At 41.4% G+C, this 20,898-nt stretch overlaps 1 protein-coding gene across 21 annotated transcripts in view; it reads right to left on the bottom strand.

Moving 5' to 3' along the window:
* Positions 1-1,028: 1,028 nt before the first annotated feature.
* GAPVD1 (GTPase activating protein and VPS9 domains 1) overlaps positions 1,029-20,898 on the bottom strand; it is a 64,566-nt gene continuing 44,696 nt past the window's right edge. For 8 of the 21 annotated variants that reach the window (XM_070251777.1, XM_023628872.2, XM_070251778.1 and 5 more), the window contains exons 19-28: positions 20,390-20,470; positions 16,650-16,772; positions 14,390-14,519; positions 12,686-12,795; positions 12,212-12,371; positions 11,146-11,333; positions 10,181-10,394; positions 8,358-8,430; positions 7,158-7,355; positions 1,029-5,049 (exon numbers count right to left, since the gene is read on the bottom strand). In XM_070251777.1, the coding sequence (XP_070107878.1) occupies positions 4,909-5,049; positions 7,158-7,355; positions 8,358-8,430; positions 10,181-10,394; positions 11,146-11,333; positions 12,212-12,371; positions 12,686-12,795; positions 14,390-14,519; positions 16,650-16,772; positions 20,390-20,470 (1,418 nt within the window). In that variant the 3' untranslated portion in view covers positions 1,029-4,908. Of the gene's footprint in view, positions 5,050-7,157; positions 7,356-8,357; positions 8,431-10,180; positions 10,395-11,145; positions 11,334-12,211; positions 12,372-12,685; positions 12,796-14,389; positions 14,520-16,649; positions 16,773-20,389; positions 20,471-20,898 lie in introns of those variants that run through there. The other 13 variants (XM_070251785.1, XM_070251781.1, XM_070251787.1 and 10 more) reach the window with 4 other exon arrangements.

Raw genomic sequence — 20,898 nt, 5'->3', positions numbered from 1 at the left:
AAAAAATTCATTGGAAACTCTTTTCATGGGAGCATAAAATTTAATGTTTTGGACCAGCAATAGCTGAATTTTTAGTTAATAGAAATAAGATTACCATGGTTTTCATGTTCATTGTCTATAATGGGTTCAATGACTTGAAACTGAGAGATATTTCTGTTTTAGCAAAAATATGGATGGTGTTTTCTGGATCCCCACAACCAGAGATTTTCCAGCCTCTTTGGTTAATTTTTTAAGTCTATGTACTGCCTTTTGGCACCCTAAGAAGATGGAAAAGGATTCTTCTGGAATGAAATGACTGAAGTGAAAAGCTCTTCAATGAATACTTAAATCTCTAGGTGGAGGACACAGCTACAGCCAACAGGAGCTCCTGACCTCATTTCACTTTTCAGGATCATGGCACTGCACTAGCTAAACACTGGCACTAACTCCACATCCTCTGAGAAAAGCTACACAGCCGCTGACTCAGAGAGAGGGCTGAGTGGGTACAAATACAACAGGAGTCCAGGAGGCATAAGTAATCCAAGTTGGCAGGAAAAGTTGAATTCCATTTTCAGTTCTAGGCGTCACAGCATTAATTTTAATACTGAACAGATTGAATAAAAACTCAGCTTTAATTGAATTTTTAAAAGTTTTCTCCTAAACGAAGGGCAATCGATATAGGGAAAGCATGAGGGAAGCCTGAGAGAGGCTGCCTCTTCAACAAGGGCTCTGCTCAGCTGAGAAGATCCAGCAGGGCTTCAGTGAAGACCGTGATTAGGACCTCTGCTCTCAGCGCTAAGGCTGGTGAACAGCCGCCAAATACAGGGGTCAGACAGGAACTGGGTACAACAGACAATGTTCGCCGCCTCGTTAGTAACTGTGAGATGATTCCAATTCCTTCCTGTTCCACGCTTAACAAATATCCTTAGATGTTCAGATGAAAAAGACAAGTGTGAATTCAGTGGAGAACATTAGTAATATTCGAGAAGTCAAAGAAACTTCAGAAATGCTTCTGCAGACAAAATAGATGATGGAAACATAAAACCCAGTGAATTCAACTGCTCTCCCTTTTTAATCAGGTTTACAGAATGGCATCATACATTAGTAATCACATTAGGAGACAGGATGGGTTTCCTGTACATATACAAGATTGTGCAAGCTCGTTAACTGAGGCTTATATAAGGTTTTACCAGTTTCAAGAGGAGAGGCAGTACAAAGCTTTTTAATACAGGTGAAGCACAAGAAGAATACGGTTGACAAGACAATATCAACTCAGCAGAGGTCAATTCTTAAGGCGTGTGGCCCCTGCCCACACTGTCTGCCACTCATCAAGCGGAGAGGACTTGGTCTCTCGTGAATTTAACCTTTGCTGAGCACAGGCATGTGGGACACAGCGCTCCATGGTGACTCCATGGCTCGACACACCAACTTGGACACTGAAACAAACTGAATCTTCCTTTCTCCAAGTGTTCTCAAGACTAATAAAGCTATTCCTGGTCCTCCTACTTCTTGGGTAACCTACATTCTAAAATACATTAAGTAATTATTAATCTGGCAAAGTTCTCAAGCATTTTGGCATTCGAAATATCTCAAATATCTCATCACTGTTAATCTACTTACTAAAAATTCTTTGAGCTTCAAGAAGATTGTTTCTGATTTTTGCCCCCCAGATTACGGCAATTACATATAGAATAAACTCATTAGACTTAAAAAAAAAAAAAAAAAAAAAAAGAGGGCCAATATAGACTTTTCCCTAAAGAAATAAAGCAGAAACGGGGAGGCAGGGAGAGAAGGCGTAGGGCACACAATGGAGGAAGCCAACTCCACTGCTTGTCTATCATTTTATGCAATCCACTAATAATTTTGAGCAAGTGTGCTCCTATTTTCCTTTTTTATACCCAATCGCATCAGAGAAAGGAATTTTTAAAACCTCGTCCATTTAAAACATCTAGTTGACATTTACTTGGCCCAAACTGGAATGAATTCCCATGGCAGGCAACAGGAAGCGGGGCCGGATTGGCACGGTCAGCTGCAGTCTCATGGCAGGAACACAGCCCCTTCCTGCGTGGGCCGGCTCTCCTGCTTATGCACCTCAGGAACACACACAGTGACAGCCTACATTAAACAGGCTTCCAGGACACGACGGGCAAAGAAAAAACGTGCATCACATCCATCTCCATCCCTCACGAAGCCTAATTCTCTTACTGTAGCGATTTAACACATATCTGTAGAAAAAAGGATTTCATAAGCAGGTTTTTAAAAAGAAAAAGTAGAAGAAAGCAGTAACTGTGGCTGAGATTTGACCTAAAGTGGAGGAAAAAAACTAAACATTTACCAGCCTTTTAATAATTTTACAAGATGATCTTCAATCTGTATTTCTATTACTTAACTGTCTCCGAATCAGACTATTCATACCAAATACAAACGGATTTTTCATTACAGAAGTTAATACTACAAGATTTCAGTGAACTAAGCCACTATCTCCCCACTTAACATTATCTTTGTAAAGTCCATGTAATAATCGGTGGCTGCCGAATGCTTCCTACGGGTGATTTTGTACTTTAATGCTGATCCTTCATGTAAAATAAGTACTGGAAGGAAGCGTAGTAAGAAATATCCAAAGAACAACTGTTCCTCTTTCCTGAAAGAGCAAAATCAAATTACTCCCTATCTCCCACCCCAGAGCTTCCAGGCAGACGGTTACCAATTCCTAAACTCAGAACTCAGCACTATAATAAATCCTGCTATGGAGTCAAGCCAGCAATGGCTACTGCAGAAGTCCCTGCTCCTGACAGGGTTTCCAGAGGGCAATAGCTGGGCTGTGCTTCCCCGGCAGCACCCGAGTCAAGACGCGAGCACTCGCCTCCGTCTCAGAGGTTTCACTCTGATGCCAATCCCTGGGCTTCCACCCTCACCACTGGCTCAAGCACTGAAGAACGCTCTCTCCTGCCTCCAGCGTAGCCCTACACCCCAAACTCACCACCTTCCCCTCCACAGAAAAGAGCCCTCTGCAGTGCCTGCATCTTTGTATTTATTTCCATAGTGATAACATGGAAGATTTAGCAACCACTGTGGAGAAAAAAAGTCTCACTGACTTGTAAGTTAAATCCCTTAACAAGGGATCTCAACCATTCCAAGTCTTCTATTGACTTAACATTTATTGAATCAGATGCTGAAGTAAATGGACTCCCTCTAGGTCTTAGAACCGTGTTAGACAGTTTGTCTCGTAAAGTATTCATAACGGGATTTGACTTCTAACACCTAGGCGAGTTTGACAGTTACAGCCCATGAAGCACATGGCTCTGAACACAGATTTCTTGATCTGATGTTCAAAAGGACATTTTGTAGCACTAGTTTAATTTAAATCTCTCCTTAAAAGGCAGAAACCACATCCCACACTCCTATGCAACTTATTTCGGTATTTTAAAATCAATGAATGAGAAGAGGCGGAGGCATAAAGAAAATCGAGCTTCTTTAGGCACAAGGAAACACAGAGATCTTGGAGAGAGGGAGAAGACTGCCTCTGTACTCATCTGCTCAAGGCTGTTTGTCACAGTTCCCTTAAAAATGCCTGGAAGTGCTGTCAGCAAGAAGGGACTCAAAGTATGGGACCAAGTTTGTTATAAAAGAAGTTAAACATTTTTAAGAAACATACAAAGTGAAACCAGTCAGTGACGACCTATGTACAAGACTTGTGCTTGACGCTTTGGTGTGCCTCCTTGGCCAATTTCTCACACACCAAAACCCAGTCCTGATTAATTATCAATATACAATCAAACCAAAATACTGAAAGACAGATTTTTGTTCAGAAGAGGGAAATAAAGGCACAGAAACCTGCCAAAATAGATTTTTTTCCATAAGAGAATGGTTGATTAAAATAGTTTATCACTAGTAAAACTCGTATCACTAGAGCAGACAATACAAATTAGTTTTAAAAAAAATGACATTCACTGAATTCCTGGTCTGTGCATTCAATGTGAATAATCATCAAAAATATATTACAATTAAAGGTTTGTAAGGAGTTCTGTTTGGGGTTTCTACACTATATTTAGTATTTCAAATGGGAAGTACCATAAGAACGTATCAGAGATCTACTGGATGGCGATCAGGTCTGTCTCCCGCGGCAGGTCCGGAGCCATCCACGGTGAGATGCCTCAGTGACTGCGCGTCTTCAGACCCCTCATCGAAGGCAGCCCTGTGCACCAAACTCCGCACCTACACAGTTCGATAAACTGTATGACACTTTAATAAATATTTCTGTGTATTTGCTTGTTTTTTGCTTTTAAGCTCAGCTTAAATTTTGTCAAGGAAACCATTTTACAAGAGGGTACGTCACAACCTACTATCAGCAATATTCCTTGTTTATTAGAATCTGAAGATGTCCATATTACATCAAATATAAATATATATTATATTTACATTTCCTTCTTAGCTTTTCAATTTAGATGAGTGTATTTATAGATAATGCCACTAACGTCACCACTATTATAATCCTCAGTGCAACTGCTATTTTCCTTCCATTAGATGCATATAAGATTAGACAGCATCTTAAAAGAGGTGTACTGTTCTTCTTTTAAAATAAAAGGAAAGGATGGGTATCCAAGAATGGAGATCTAGGAATTTTCTAGATTTTCTTTTGTTTTTTAATATTTCAAAATACCTTAAAAATGTGGTCCCTTTGTGCAGTACTATTCTCTACTTGGGGACAAGAAAATAACAAATATGCAACTCAGAAAGGAAAAGAGCCCAAAGAAAAGAGAACCTGCTTGTTAGCTCATTAATCTGTTTAGTAAAGATCTGTTTTAAAATGTCTGACTGCTGTACAATATTATACAAAAACCATCTTCAGCCTTCAAAGCAGCTGGCACATTGTTTAAGAGCTCTGCTGGCCGCCTCACAGTCTGCTGCCTTGCTGGGCCCTGGTCATGGTCACTTGCGGTCGTCGATAGTTTTGATGAACTCCACTGCTGCTGTGAACTGCATCCACCAATAGGACTCCTCTCCAGACAGACAGCTGGCGTAAAAGCTACTGATGTACTGAACAGTGGACAGCAAGCAGGGTGGATTAGCCTAGAGAAGTGAAAAATAAAAAAAGAGTCAGTTACTCAGATGTATAGCTCTGCAAAAACCATTTAACAGCTTCAAATGTTTTTCTGTGAAAGAGATACCAGTCCTTTTGAAAATAATCCCCAAATTCTTTTTTGGAAGTAGTTTGTAAACCCTAGCTGCTGTGAGTAGCAAGAGTATATTGGAAAGGCACCCTGGACTCTAACCCTAGCTGAACTATCTGGAGCTTTCTATCCTTGCAAGTCACTTAACCTCACTGGTCCTTAAGCAGGCTGAACTAATCCCAGTGGATTTACTCAACATCCCAGGATTCCAAAACATTAGATAAGAAAATAAATGCTGTAGGTAAATTGAGCTATATCTGGTTAGTAAGTCCAGGTAGAATCAATCAGCTGAGAAAGAAAAAACTAAAAAAGATAATATGCCCTCTGTTGTAAGAGATAACACAGAACACCTCCTGCTTTCCACCTTCTTCCTGTGGTGAGAAAGGACACAGGTGTGTTAAGTGGGGAGGAGGACAAGCTACGGTCTGTTGGAACTGTTAAACTGACTGTGTAAGGACTGGGTACATCATGCGTGGAAGAGAGAACAATGGCCAACAGGAGGACTTATGACCATAGGCCCTGATCCTATGGGTTCTGACTGAGCTAAGAGTTCAGGTTGCAGAAATATTGCCGATTACTAATATTTATGTCAAATATACTTTGGACATCCAGAAATGGGCCGAGCTGATTGGAACACAGGACAGACACAATTACTTGCTGGCTGTGTGCACCTAAACTGCATGGTCCCCTCAAGATGTTCAAAATAGGGGGCCGGCCCCGTGGCCGAGTGGTTAAGTTCGCGAGCTCGGCTTCAGTGGTCCAGGGTTTTGCCGGTTCAGATCCTGGGCAACGACATGGCACCACTCATCAGGCCATGTTGAGGTGGCATCCCACACAGCACAACCAGAGGTGCTCACAACTAGAATACAAAACTATGTACTGGGGGGCTTTGGTGAGAAAAAAGAAGGAAAAAAAAAGATTGGCAACAGTTGTTAGCTCAAGTGTGAATCTTTAAAAGAAAAAATGTTCAAAATAAACCATTTAAATGATGAAACTTTAATTTTAAAGTCAAGAAAGGACATGAGATGTCAGTTCTTTTAAAAAATAATACGATACAGCCCTGATGGCCCAGCAGTTAAAGTTCTGTGTACTCCACTTCAGCGGCCCTGGTTTGGTTCCTGGGTGCAAAACCACACCACTCGTCCGTCAGTAGCCATGCTGTGGCAGCAGCTCACACAGAAGATCCAGAAGAACTTACAACTATACACAATTATGTACCAGGGCTTTGGGAGTGAAAAAAGGGAGAAAAAGGAGGAAGACTGGGAACAGATGTTGGCTCAGGGAGAATCTTCTACAAAAAAAAAAAAAGGTACAATTACAAAATAAGAGGCTAAAAGAGGAGAGAGACGTTTGGTAAATTTGGTAGTTTATATGACGAGTACTATGAGGAATTCAAAGTGAAAGGAAATGGTAAAAGCACAATAAAAAGAATTTGCTCTCATTCATGCATCCATTCATTCAATAATTATATACTGAGTCCCAATCAAGAACTTTAGGCACTGCTTGAAAAGCTGAACATGTTCATCTAGGAATCCAGCCCCCTCATCCTTTCTTCTGAAAACCCTAACTTCCTTTTTTTTTTTGATTTTTAAAAACTTATTTATTTACTTTGAGGAAGATTAGCCCTGAGCTAACATCTGCTGCCAATCCTCCTCTTTCTGCTAAGGAACACTGGCCCTGAGCTAACATCCATGCCCATCTTCCTCTACTTTATATGTGGGATGCCTGCCACAGCATGGCTTGCCAAGTGGTACGTAGGTCTGCACCCGGGATCCAAACCCGTGAACCCCGGGCCGCTGAATAAAACATGCGAACTTAACTGCTGCGCCACTGGGCCGCCCGCCACTAACTTCTGAACAGAACAAAACCTGGCATTAAACACTTTCTTTCTGGATAACAAAGAGCTTGAGACTCATTAAGGAGCTGAGGTCTCTAACATCATGTGAAGCCCTGCACCACCCTGCTCAGAATGCCCAATAAACTCATTAATAGTAGTGAGGGACCCACCTTGATCAACACAAACACCAAAACTGGGACAAAGTCATCTGCGCCAGGGACGGAGTCCTCGTTGGCCAGGCTCAGGAGGTTCATGATCGTGGAGCACATTCTCAGGATGCACTGCACTTTGTCCCGGGGTGTCTTATAAGCACTTATTGTCCTGATTTCTGACTGTGCAGATGGCCACGGCGCCTCCCGAAGATAAACCTAAGGGAGACCACAGATAGACAGATCCTGAATCTGACGGCAACTTCAGTTACGACCTCAGCAACCTCCACGTCAGGAGGCAGAGGGGTACGGTTGGTGCCTTTGCCTTCTTCAGTAAAACCAGATTGCCGTTCCTTCCCCCTTGGACTTAACATTGAAACTGAACTTTTAAATAATTTGCTCTGCATTTTAAAATAAAGCAACCCAGGTATGCATTAATAGAGGAAAGGGCATACAATAACACAGAACCTAGAATTTATAAAATTTCAATTATCTTTCTTACAAAGCTAGAATGTTTTGAATTTCTCTACACGGAGTAGCTGATTCCAAAAGCACAAACAAGCTACTTTTAAAAGAGAATAATTAAAAAACTAACATGTACCTTTGTTGCAGTAGTTCTAGAAATAACAGATTCAAAAAGTCAAAGACAATTAAAAACTTTATGCAAATGACATTCCATTAGTGGGGATTCTAATAAAACAACCAGAAAGCTCAAATACTTGGAAATTCCCTATTTTCTTATTTTGGAAGAGTTGTATGCAGGTAAATAATGCTAATACCAATAACTACAAGGTGGTTTTGAGTTCACGCTCAGATTCAACTCCCTCTCCTGGAACAACAGCTTTCACACTCTTTGGAGTCCCACCAGATCCCCTCTTCAAAGGGGACGTCTCTGCAGAAACCTGACTCCAAAAGCATGGACGGAGGCACCACGGCCCCAGGCAGAGCAGGCCGAGCCCTGCCTGTGCACTGAGGGCCAGCGCAGGGGCTCCTCGAGGCTGGCTCTCCCTCCTCCCCACTACTCACATCCCTCTGCACGCCACAGAATTTTCATCCTTGGAAGGACCTTTGAGAACTTTACAGTTAGACTGGATTGCATCTAGTGCAAATGGCATTTTATAATTTGTTATCTTCTGTTTCCTCGAAAAACTGGTAACATGCAGATGGTCCACCGAGCAGCTCTTGGTTAATCACACCACCCACGCTGTGTGAGTCTATTACCTCTGGAATCTGAAGAGCTCTGTGATTGGCAGTCACTACTTTCGACAGTCTCTGAATATGTTCATGAAGAACCCTGAAAACCGCCAAAAACACAGATGTAAATATATATTTCAGAAAATAAGGTACACAAATAGTCAAAATTGATTTTTTCAAAACATCTTAGAGTTATTTCTTGATACAGATTACAATTACAGTTGAGCCTATCTCCTAGCTATAAGTATGCTGTCTTGTCAAAAAAGTCTTACATTCAGGACCTGCCTAGAAATGCTGAGGGAGCTGAGGGGGTGCAGGGAGAGTAGGGGAGTCCCTCTTTCCCAGACCAGGACAGCCTTCCAAGGGAGACAGGAGAGGAACCATCAGCCCGGAAGCGACTTGGGCACACTAAGTAAACAGGCTGAGAGGAAGCAGAGGGATCAAAGCCAGAAACCAAAGAGCACAGATGCTCAGATGGAGAAGGAGATCTGAGAGCACGAAACCTCATTTCAGAGAGGAAAATAATTAGGCTTAAAAAGGTGAAGGATTTGCCTAAGGTCACACAGGGGTTAGGAGCAGGGGCTAAACCCAGCTTTCCTGGCTGGAGGGTTCTTTCCAGAACACGGTGTTCACTCCCCACTCTATAAAACCTGCAGAAATGCCAGGGAGGAGAGGGTAGGAATACTCTGCTTCAGAGTTGCTCTTGGCAGCAAATACAGTTTGAATGTTCCCACTTCTCACTGGATTCTGAAAACCAGACACTGGTGTTCTGGAGAGAAAACAAGTCCCCTTTGGCGAACTAAGTACAGAAGCCTGGGGTGAGCTAACAGCCTCTAAGACTCCAAACAAGAGAGAGGGGCAGGTTGGGATGGTCCTAACCCATTCACAGGAAAGTGAACTGTCTCAAATATACATGTGGTATCTTAAAATTTCCATGAAAAACCCTTATATAAACCACTAATGATCGACCCTGAGGTCCTATTACAGGGACCCCTTGAGAGTCACTGGTCCAGTAAGCCACTGTTACTGCTGGGGAGCACAGTGGCCACCTCAATGTCTGGGGGCAGAAAGAGGGTTGTCAAGCAGTGCTCCAAAAAATGCAGAAGAGGAAAAGTAAAAATGCTAAATCATCCATAGTCTCACTACTCAAAAATGACCACTGTTCCATTCCAGATTTGTTTTCAGGATTGATTTTTTTAAGGATTACTTGTTTAGCAACAGCTTTATTGAGATAGAATTCACACACCATATAATCCCAGGTATTTTTGATATTCAAATATGTAACTTTTCACTCCTAATACATAGATAATAAGTATATATTTGAAGTCACGCCCGGTGCTTCACGCTCTGATAGAGCCTTATGTTCCAGCTCTCACAGAGGGAACAATCCAGAGGGGAGAGAAGCAGCCATCGAATGATCACACAAACCAGTGATCAAGAACAAGGGGCAATTCTGCCCCTCAAGAAACATTTGGCAGTGTCTTGAGACAATTTTGGTTCTCACAACTGGTAGGGTACTACCAGTATCTAGTGTGTAGAGGCCAGGGATGCTGCTAAACGTCCTACAGTGCACACAGTAGTCTCCCACATTAAAGAATTATCTGGGGCAAAACTGCAGTAGTGCCAGGTTAAGAAATTATCATTCTATCAAATGTAAAACTGCCAACTGTGGCAAGTGCTAAAGAACGGTACATGGGCCTGAGAGAGCCAGCAACAGGGGAGTTCACCCGGTCAGAAAGGCACACGGGCCTGAGAGCCCCAGCAGGGCAGTTCACCTGCTCAGGAAGGCCCACGAGCCTGAGAGCGCCCCGGCAGGGGATTTCCCTAGGTAGTCCAACAGAAGCACTCACTGGTCACGAAGTATGTCCCCATCCTGGTTAGGGTAGAAGGCAAGCTTGAAAATCCGATTCATCACACTTCGTTCAATGGCCAGCTGAGCATCCTGAAGCTGCTCCTCACTCGCGTTTTGCCATATGACATCCTGGGCCATCGCACCATAAAGGAACTGCAGAAAATCTTCTACCTGAGCAGTTTTATCATCAGCTGCTGTGAGTTTCTGAAAGTCTCCAATGAAAAAGAACAATTTTTAAAATACACAGCTGAATAATTTTAAAAAAGAAATTACAGAAATCATTTTAATCACTAGCTATGCAGATACTCCACGCTTAAAGCTGAAAGTACCTAGATGTGGCTTATTGTAGGAGAACATGCAGCCAAATCATTAAAATCAGGAGAAAGGTAAGAAATGTGTAAAAGTTTAACAGCAAGGGGTTTGTTATAAAAATGATATGCCTTTTTTTTATTTCTTGTCTTTTTTTTTTTAAAACGATTTTATTTTTCCTTTTTCTCCCAAAGCCCTCTGGTACATAGTGGTATATTTTCAGTTGTGGATCCTTCTAGTTGTGGCATGTGGGATGCCGCCTCAGCATGGCCTGATGAGCGGTGCCGTGTCCACGCCCAGGATTCAAACTGGCGAAACCCTTGGCCACCAAAGCGGAGCGTGCGAACCTAACCACTCGGCCATGGGGCTGGCCCCTATATGATTTGTTTTTAAAAAACAAGAGAAACTATATGGATGCAAGACTTGACCAAGTTTTCCAACTTATAATTTATAAACTATAGATATTCAGTGCAGGATAAAAATGAAATTTATCGGTGTGACATCAAGGTTTAATTATTAAGAATCCATAAAATAACTAGGAATTTAAGGAACTGCTCTTAGACATGTAGGTGCTCAAACGAGCAAAGCAAACATTGCCAAATCTTCCCCATGATACACGGCTGACAAGACGCTTCTCCAAAAGGCCTTAGTTACCTTGAATGAACTCCCTGATCTTCTTCTCTTTGCTCTCCAGCAGCAGCCTCACACAGACAGTGGTAAAGTACCGATTGGCCACCTCTTTGTCCCGCAAAACCCTTTGCAGTAGCCTTTCCAGGTGAGCCTGTGTGGTCTGTAGTCCTTGTCGACAGCGAGTGAGATAAGCAATATAGGGGGCCCTTTTCCTAAAAGGAAATATGCTTTGCAGGACATCAGATATATTTGGTGCACACTTCCTCTGGAAACTAAGAGTCTAATTTTTCTTTAAAAAAAAATTACCTCATGGACTTTGGTTTTACAAATTAGCATGTCAGGCTGAAGACAACTGTCCTGAGGGCTAATTATGCTTGCCAGCTTAAGAAACAGAACCCTTCTGCACGTTTGTGACGAACAGCACCTACTGGGCTGAATACTTAGCTACCTAACTCACTAAACGTTACCAAGTCCCTTCAAATCGTTGGTCTATTTTATACTGGAGCACAGTCTCCATGCTGGCAGGAGTTCATTCTTAAAAGGAAAGTGATTGCCTCGGAAGACTAAAATAACAAAATACGGGTGAATATACCACTAGATCATTAAACACACCACCAATTATTTGCTTAGTCTAAATGTAACAATCACTAGAGCAGCTACTGCCCAAGCATCGAAGCCTCCTCACTTCGTAAGCGTCTCAATAGCATTTTTCTCCTTACTGTTAGCAAGGGGTGGCAACAGATAAAGCGGAGCACTTCCCAGGCCTACTCCCGATTCCCTGGTGCAGGGAAGTACTCTTCCTCATCACCCCTGAAAAAAGGAAAATGACATCCGAGTTTTCCTGGCCTCACCTCTGCCACGGCTGCTTCTGTGCAAAGCTGAATAAACTGCATTCCTCTGTTAGTATGAACTGCTCATTTATAACTACATTTCCAGACTAACTAAACAGCTAAATGTGTTCCATGGAAATGTACATCCAGGTAAACCTAGCAAGTACTTGTAGTAAGCCTCAATTCATTTTTGAAATAAGAAGCGAGAAAAAAATACCACTGAAAATAGATATAACAGCGAAACCAGATGAGAACACTACCTGTAGTCCTCGGCAATTGAAGCCAGCAGTTTCCTACAAGTCCTATTATCAAAGCGGCACACACAACGCATTGTCTCTTGAAGTTGAGCCATTAAATTCTTGTCTTGTAAATTAATTGCTTCAGCTATTTGAACTTTTAAGAAGCATACAATTTCATTATCTAAACAAAAAAACAAGAATTCCGTCATGGTTGAGAATCTCCTTGGCCTTACATAAGCTGTAAGCCATCCCCCAGCCTCTGGGACATCCCCCCTGCCTTCCCATGGATCAGCAGAACTCAGCTGCAGCGCACTCTCAGAGAACACTTCAACGAACCATTAGCAACCAAAGTGCCCTTAGCTGACACTAACACGAACATGTTAAGTTGAATCATACGAACTTGCTGCAGAGCTTAAATACAGTGGAATACTAGCAATTCCAGTATGGTTCAACCTTTAAATACAGGAAAAAATAAACTATAGTGCGGCAACTTACCTTCTGGATCGGTATGATCAGGTAAACCGTTCCTGGTTGAATGGGTTAGCACTGGGAAAGCGACAGAATCCGCAGAGCAAAGGGCAAGCCTCAGTTTCTTTTTCGCGTCTCTGAAGAACAAGTGAAAAGGACATTAATTTCTTTATCCAGATATGGTCAGTTTGTGAACATTTGCTATGTAAATTAATATGTTACCTCAGGACTCAAGTATTTCAAGTGGCCATAAATAAAAGATCATTTTTAACTTACTGACACCTCCCTTACAGGAACAGGCTGCCTAGACACCCGAGGAACAAGGCTGAGAAAGGGCTCTGGGCAAGGAGTGCTCTGTACACTCACCAGCATCAGTCAGACAACAAATCCTTTTTGACCTTCTAGCATAGCATATGCCAAGCTCTCTGAGGAGTTTGAAAGGTGCATTATGCCAGGGTTGGGAGGGGCCACAGAAGTCATTAGAACCATCTCACCACGCAAACTAAGAAGGCCTTCTACCACACCTCCTGAGAAATGTTGATCCTGCCACAAGACAAGCTCACCACCTTTCCCTATTGGTTTGCTTCCCATAAACATGTGATTTATGAAGCAAGCTAATCAAACGTAATGTTTGCCCATTTTGCAAAAACTCATAAAATATACAGTGGTAAAGTCATGGCAGGAAAATAAAAATTCTCTTTGCTGCTCCCCCCAATTTTAGTGCTGGGAAACAATTATAAAGCTTCATAATATTTATAAATAAAATGAGGTACTGTTCAGAGTTTGCTTTAGACTAATTAGAGGAGGAGAGGTAAATATGAAACAATATTGGCCATGTATCAGTAACTGCTGAATCTGGGTAGTAAGCACATCATTGTACGCGCTCATTTTTGTATAAGTTTGAAATTTTCTATAAAAAGTTAAGACAGACAGAAACAGAGACGGATGGATGGATGACCAGGGCGTTAAAACTGACAATCCCTGTCTGGGGAAGCAGAGGTACCCTATGAAACAAAGGCAAATTCTTCAGGCTATTAAAGTCATTTTCTTTCTCAAGCCCCATTAGAACTAGAGAGTCTTGCCCAGGCAACGAGGAAGATGAGAAGCTGAGAGGGCTCCGGCAGGTGCACTGGAGACAGTGGGTCATTCAACAGCTCTGCAGCTGAACCCACCTCCTGCCTCAGCCCTCCCCCAGTGTCCTCACACGGCCTGGGGGCTTCGCATGGGCAGATGCACTGCCACTGGTTTCACTTAAATACTCACGTGGCCCCTGTGAGCATATGGGGTATTCTTTTTTTTTTTTTTTTTTAAAGATTTTATTTTTCCTTTTTCTCCCCAAAGCCCCCCAGTACATAGTTGTATATTCTTCGTTGTGGGTCCTTCTAGTTGTGGCATGTGGGACGCTGCCTCAGCGTGGTTTGATGAGCAGTGCCATGTCTGCGCCCAGGATTCGAACCAACGAAACACTGGGCCGCCTGCAGCGGAGCGCGCGAACTTAACCACTCGGCCACGGGGCCAGCCCCAAGGGGTATTCTTTTTAATCCCTGAATTAAAGCCTTTGACATATGACATCTACAAGTGAGAGCAGGTTATCTTGGCAAACAGCATTTCATTCTTATTTCTGCTTTCTATTTGTGTGTTAAGTGACTCAATGAATCGCCTGACTTGAAGTGACTGCCTTGGTAACGAAAAGTCCAAATCCCAAAGTCCTGAATCCTATAAAAGAAATACCTGTAAGAGAAAGCGGAGTCCTGAGGGTGGGCCGCTTGGCTCGCGGAGTCTGGGAGGTCGTCAGCCGAGATGTTCTGCAGCGTTTCGTCACGAGGAGAATCATGTGCACTTTCACCATCACCCAGAACCTCTACACAAATCCACCCCCCAAAAAAGGATAAGCAGGTTAATTCGGAATATTCTGGCACTACTAGGTATTGAGAGCAACTCAATAATAAATTAGCATCGTGCTTTACAATAGGAGCTCTTTGGAAAAGAAAGAAAAAAATTTGAACAGTTAAGTTATTGATAGCAATGATAATCCATCAAGAGAGCAGTTGTTGAAGAGAGAATGGTTTTACTTCTTATAAACCAATCCTAAGACAAAATAATGAAAGTCTTTATTAACTTAATAAAGATAATACTCTGTAATCAAAATCACTGAACTACAGAACTAAAAGGGGCCTCAAAAATCATTTGACGTAACTTCTCAGACAAGGGAAACAATAGAAAGAATAAACAAATGGGACTTCATCAGACTAAAGAGCTTCTTCAAGGCAAAGGAAAACAGGATTGAAACAAAAAAACAACCCACTAACTGGGAAAAAATATTTGCAAGTCATACATCTAACAAAGACTTAATACCCATAATATATAAAGAACTCACACAACTCAACCACAAAAAATCAAACAACCCGATCAAAAAATGGGCTGGAGACATGAACAGACATTTCTCCAAAGAAGATATACGGATGGTCAACAGGCACACGAAAAGATGTTCATCATCGCTGACCATCAGGGAAATGCAAATCAAAACTACACTAAGATATTACCTTACACCCATTACAATGACAAAAATAACTAAAACAAATACTAACAAATGCTGGAGCAGTTGTGGAGAAAAAGGAACCCTCATACACTGCTGGTGGGAATGCAAACTGGTGCAGCCACTATGGAAAACAGTATGGTGATTCCTCAAAAAATTAAAAATAGAACTACCATACGATCCAGCCATCCCACTACTGGGTATCTATCCAAAGAGCTTGAAGTCAGCAATCCCAAAAGTCCCATGCACCCCAATGTTCATTGCAGCATTATTTACAATAGCCAAGACGTGGAAGCAACCTAAGTGCCCATCAACAGATGACTGAATAAAGAATATGTGGTATATATATATACAATGGAATACTACTCAGCCGTAAAAAAAAGAACAAAATCGTCCCATTTGCAACAACATGGATGGACCTTGAGGGAATTATGTTCAGTGAAATAAGCCAGACAGAGAAGGACAATCTCTGTATGACTCCACTCATATGAGGAATTTAAAAATGTAGACAAAGAGAGAGACTAGGGGCTACCAGGGGAAAGGTGAGGTGGGGGGTGGGCACAAAGGGTGAAGAGGTGCACCTACAACACGTCTGACAGACAATAATGTACAACTGAAATTTCACAAGATTGTAACCTATCATTAACTCAATAAAAAATTTAAAAAAAAATCATTTGACATAACACCCTCATTTTATAGCCATGGTATCCTGCCCAATCAGAAAATGGTTTCCTATAAATAAACCCTTTGGCCAGTGGCTGAGGTGGACCACGCGCTCAAGTCTCCCATTCTCCTTACCAGGGCTTCTCCCACTGCCCAAGAATGAGCCGGGGATGAACTCACAAATGCAGCCGGGCCAGACCTGTGGTTCCCACAGTTTTTATGTTATCAATTTAGATAACACATGCACATATAAAATCAAAAGGAATAAAAAGTTCCCTGGTGTAATAAAGATGCTGTGTTTATGTACAAAAAATATCCTTATTCTTAAGAGAGAATTTCAAGTGCTCAGGAAAAAAAGAAAAAACCATATAGAGAGAAAAAGTGGCAAAATGTTAATAACTGATAATTCTTAGATAGAAGGAAGATGGACCTTTACTGTACTAGTCTTTCAACTTTTCTGTTATTTTAAAACTTTTCAAAATAAAAAGTATGAGAAGATTCCCCCCCACCGGCTCCCTCTCAGGTACCCTATGACGCCCCCTGGAGCCAACTCATGTTACCAGTTTGTTAGAGATTCTTCCAGAGACACTCTGTGCACATACAAGCATAAATACATGCAGCATATGATTTCTGCTTTTATATACTTTTGTTTCCTCCTAACTTATCTTGGAGATTGTACCATATTTTTCTGACAGGTATTCAAAAGTAACTATACAAAGGCTACTTTTAATTCAGAACACCTTCATCAGTGTGATAGACACGTTACTATTCAATCTTTATCATGATTATCACCTGCACTTTCATAGTTTGCCATCGCTCCGTCACTGGGGCTGGTTCGTTTAATGGCATTTCTGTATTTGTCCAGAATATCCTCAGCGACCTGAGCTTGCGCACTGAGTCTAGGGCTGGGATCATCTGCAGGGAAAGGAGAGGGAGAGCATTAGCTCCCCTTGGTTTGTACCAACTCTGATGTTAGTACGACACCAGGAGCATAATCCCAAAGGCGGATTAGGAGGTAAGACTTAAAAAGAGCACATATCTCAATGTTAAGAGGCACCATGCAGCTGCCTACTCATCCTGCTTCTAGTTCAGTGAACCTTGCCAAAGCACGAAACTGGGAGGGTTAGCTCCACTTTTTCATCATCGCCAGAATTCTGCATGACAGTGTCAAAAAGTTCAGTGCAGACTGAATGGATGATGGGTTTCTAAAGTGCTTACACTCAAATCACTCTTAGCAATTCATTTTACAGAACTTCCAACGAGGCATTTTTACATGCAGACTTCATTTATTCAGACATCTCCATGCTGAAGGAGGAAAAAAGAAGTACTCAAACTTAGAATTAAACTCTTGTAAATAATAATAATAATAAATGCCTTCCTCCATTCTTCCTTCATGAATTTCTCCCTCTACATCACATGTGAAGACTTCAGATACTCATATTCTCTCTCACCCTGACAGTGCAGCCGCTGGACTAGAGCACCTCTGTGCGTGCAATGGTGTCAGAGGCGCTCCTAGAGAACCCAGACATTGTTGGGGAGTGCTGGAATTGTGCCTGCGGTGCACGGAGGAAAAGCTTATCACAATCACAGACGCAGCACTGCTTACGGACAGGACGGTTATCCTGTCAGCAATGTCAGCATAACAAAATGTTTTCCCGGAGTCTACGATGGCAGAGTCACTAATTAACAGTTGTCACAGCACAGAATTGCTAGAGATCTCTGGGACAAAATTAAGTTCCATAGTGAAACGCAAACTCCTAAGATAGATCTAGGCCAAGCAGGTAACCGTAAATGTCTATATTCTGGTAGAATCCCATTTTTTAAAAAGTCTAAAATTACATAAAAATCACTAGATTTTATATGTGTGTCTGTGTTAATAGCAGCTAATATTAGTAGCAGCTAACATTTATTGAGCACATGCCACGTGCCAGGAACTGTGCTAAGCACCTTATATGAATGATCTCAATTAATGACCACAACTACTCTACAAGGAGGTACTATCATCATCCCCTTTTATAGAAGAGAAAATCAAGGTAGAGAGAGGTTAAGCAGTACATTCATAGGCTCTTCTTTTGTTTCCATGAAAAAAATATTTAGTATTCATGTCTCCATAAAATTGTAGTCAAGTGTAGAGAGAAAGGATTTCCAAAGTAACAATCTTTCCACTATAATGGTATTTGAACGCTTGTTAAGAGAGTCCTAATAAAATCTGATCTTCTTCAAAATGTAAAACCTTTATCATTACAAAATCTTTTTTGGAGGGGGAATACCCTTTTGCTATTGATTTTGAGTGCTGAAAAAGGGACAATAAAATTTGGCTAGGGGGCAGCCCAGTAGCATAGTGGTTACGTCAGCATGCTCCACTTTGGTGGCCCAGGGTTCGCCCATTCAGATCCCAGGTGCTGACCTACATACTGCTCATCAAGCCATGCTGTGGTGGCATCCCACATACAAAACAGAGGAAGATTGGCACAGATGTTAGCTCAGGGCCAATCTTCTTCTTCTTAAAAAAAACTTGGCTAAACATAGTGAAAGCCACAATGTTGCTCATAACCTTTATTTCTATAATGCCATTCTTAAGAATTTTATCCCAGGAAAATAACGAAAATGCTATATATACAAAGATGTGTGTATATATATATATATATATATATATATATATATATACACACACACACACACAGTAAGACATTGGATACAATTCAAATATCCAAAAGCAAGAGAACATTCACACTGCAGTAAAATCATATGATAGATTATCTTAGAGCCAATAAAAATTACTGAAAAGCCAGCTATGTCTAGTAGAAATTGGGAGAGGATTTATGAAATAACATGGTAAAAGAAGAATACAAAGTTACACACATACTCTGATTCAATCGTGAAAAGGCCATGTACAAATATGGAAAGACTGGGAGAGAACATGAAAAAAAGAATAGTTACAGTGGCGGGATTATGGACAGATCTTAAGAAATTTCCTTTCATAATATTTTAAGTTGATTTAACGATAATTTTCAATGAGTCATTAATTAGAAATGTGTAGAAATTCCCACACCAGTAGGGAAACTAAATTGCTTGAATCAAACACAAAGAAAATGAAATATTTTATGAAAAAACTTACTCTTTTCAGCTTCTGGTTTGGGCACCAAGAACCAAGAAAAACGCATGGTCCAAAGACACGAGTAAAAAGCAATTTACAACTTCTCCCAAGCTATTAATTCAACATTTTAAAAACATGAGAGTTCATTAAGAGTATCTCCCTTTATAAATGGTGGTAGTGTTCCAACACTAGCAACACGGTAAGGAAACAGGTATCTTGCCAAAAGGATGCCTTTCCAATTCTTCTCAATCAGACTGTAGTTCCTGAAGAACAGGAGTCAGGTGTGATTTGATTTAATACCTACAACACTCAGCACAGTGCCTGGCACGAGTCAGATGTTCAACAAGCATTTGCTGATGGAGTAAGACAGGCTTGACTGCTCTGGGCAGGGAACCGTGGCCTGCAAGCACAGCTCCTGGAGGTCAAAACTCTTTACTCCAGGAACGTCACCGCGCTGACCACAGCAGGGCTATATGGCAGGGCATGGGGACGTCTACTGTACAGAACGAGACATCAGAATAAGATGGATTAAAATGGGATTCTATCTGTGCTATGCTGAGCTCTTTGAGGAGGATGTTCTTTTGAAACGTATCCCATTTTTTAATGAAAAAATCTTCATTTTAACTTGGTAGGATAACATAATTTAAAATTCAAGATTAAAAAAAGAGGTGAGAAATTAAATTTCCCTCTAGAAGCTCTATAGTCATTGGAAACAGTACACAGCTTTCAAACTCAAGGTTGGGTCATTAACACTATTTCTCAGATTCTTTCCTTTTAGGGTGCTCATTCATAATGTACCAAAAAGAAGCTGCAAAAATACTAATGCTGAATAAGGCAAGAACGCAACCCCTAGTTGTATTTCCCTTGGGTCAGATAGCAATGCTAAAATGATTCAAGCTGTAAAAAATTGGTAAAGTTTATAAATTTATGGTATGTTTGACCAAACACTTTATCATGAAAAAAAGAAATGATTAGGTAAAACAGAATTTCACTGTGATCCTAAACAATCAAGAACTACAGATGGAAATAAATTTAGAATTCTACAATCAACATTAGAGAAAACTATTCAATGATCCCGATATGGCATGCATAGCACTAAAACCATCACCACACTTTCCTAAAAGGCACTGTGTGTCATCATCCCACTAAAATGCAGAGTTGGAGGATATGCCTAGAGGCTCAGGATCAGGGGCCTCATCATAAACGGAAGTTATGGTCATGAGGATGATGATGGTGGTGGCAGTCTGCAGGAAGAGCACACTGCGATTCACTGTGGCCGCCAACTGGACACCACAGAGCTACGAAGAACATACTCCCCATGTACACACACAGACACACTCTTCTAAAAAGGCAACGCTTATGGCACCCAAGAAAAAGTGTTATGAAATATGTGCTCTGGGAATGAAGGAGCCAGGAAGTCCATGGGTCTACAAACCTGTGAGTGTTGAGAATCTGTCAGGCCCCAGATCATCTTTGTCTTTTTCTTGTTTTTCTTTCTTTCTAAATGGTATAGGAGCTGGAAATTAAATAAAGTCAGTAGTGTGACATATAACATACTGCACTACTTGGAAGACAGCAGTCATTTTGGAGTTAACTGGTGTGCCAACATTTCTAAGTGAAAGGAGGTGAAAAGTTTAAAAGCTAAGAAATCCCGGGTGTCAACTGATAATCGTTCTTAAAATAGCGTTGAAGGTTCTTAAAGAAGCTTTCAGGATCTGCTTTGGGGTCATCTGCCACAGGAAGAATGATTTAACGGACTCTACTGGGTCTGAATCAAAGACACTGCCTCTTAACTTCTGCTCAAAAACAACACATTCCAAGCTCTGAGCCTCATTCTCTCCTCCCATCGAGTGGGCTTGAGCATGGCGTGAAAGCAGTGCTCCTCAGCTCCTGAGCGAAACGGTGCACAGAAGAGCCCGGCGGAAGAAGCAGCTTTAATCCCAG

The sequence above is a fragment of the Equus caballus genome, chromosome 25 (assembly GCF_041296265.1).
Source record: "Equus caballus isolate H_3958 breed thoroughbred chromosome 25, TB-T2T, whole genome shotgun sequence".
NCBI lineage: Eukaryota > Metazoa > Chordata > Mammalia > Perissodactyla > Equidae > Equus > Equus caballus.
The sequence above is the reverse complement of the archived record's forward strand: the minus strand, read 5'-3'. Positions and strand labels throughout refer to the sequence as shown.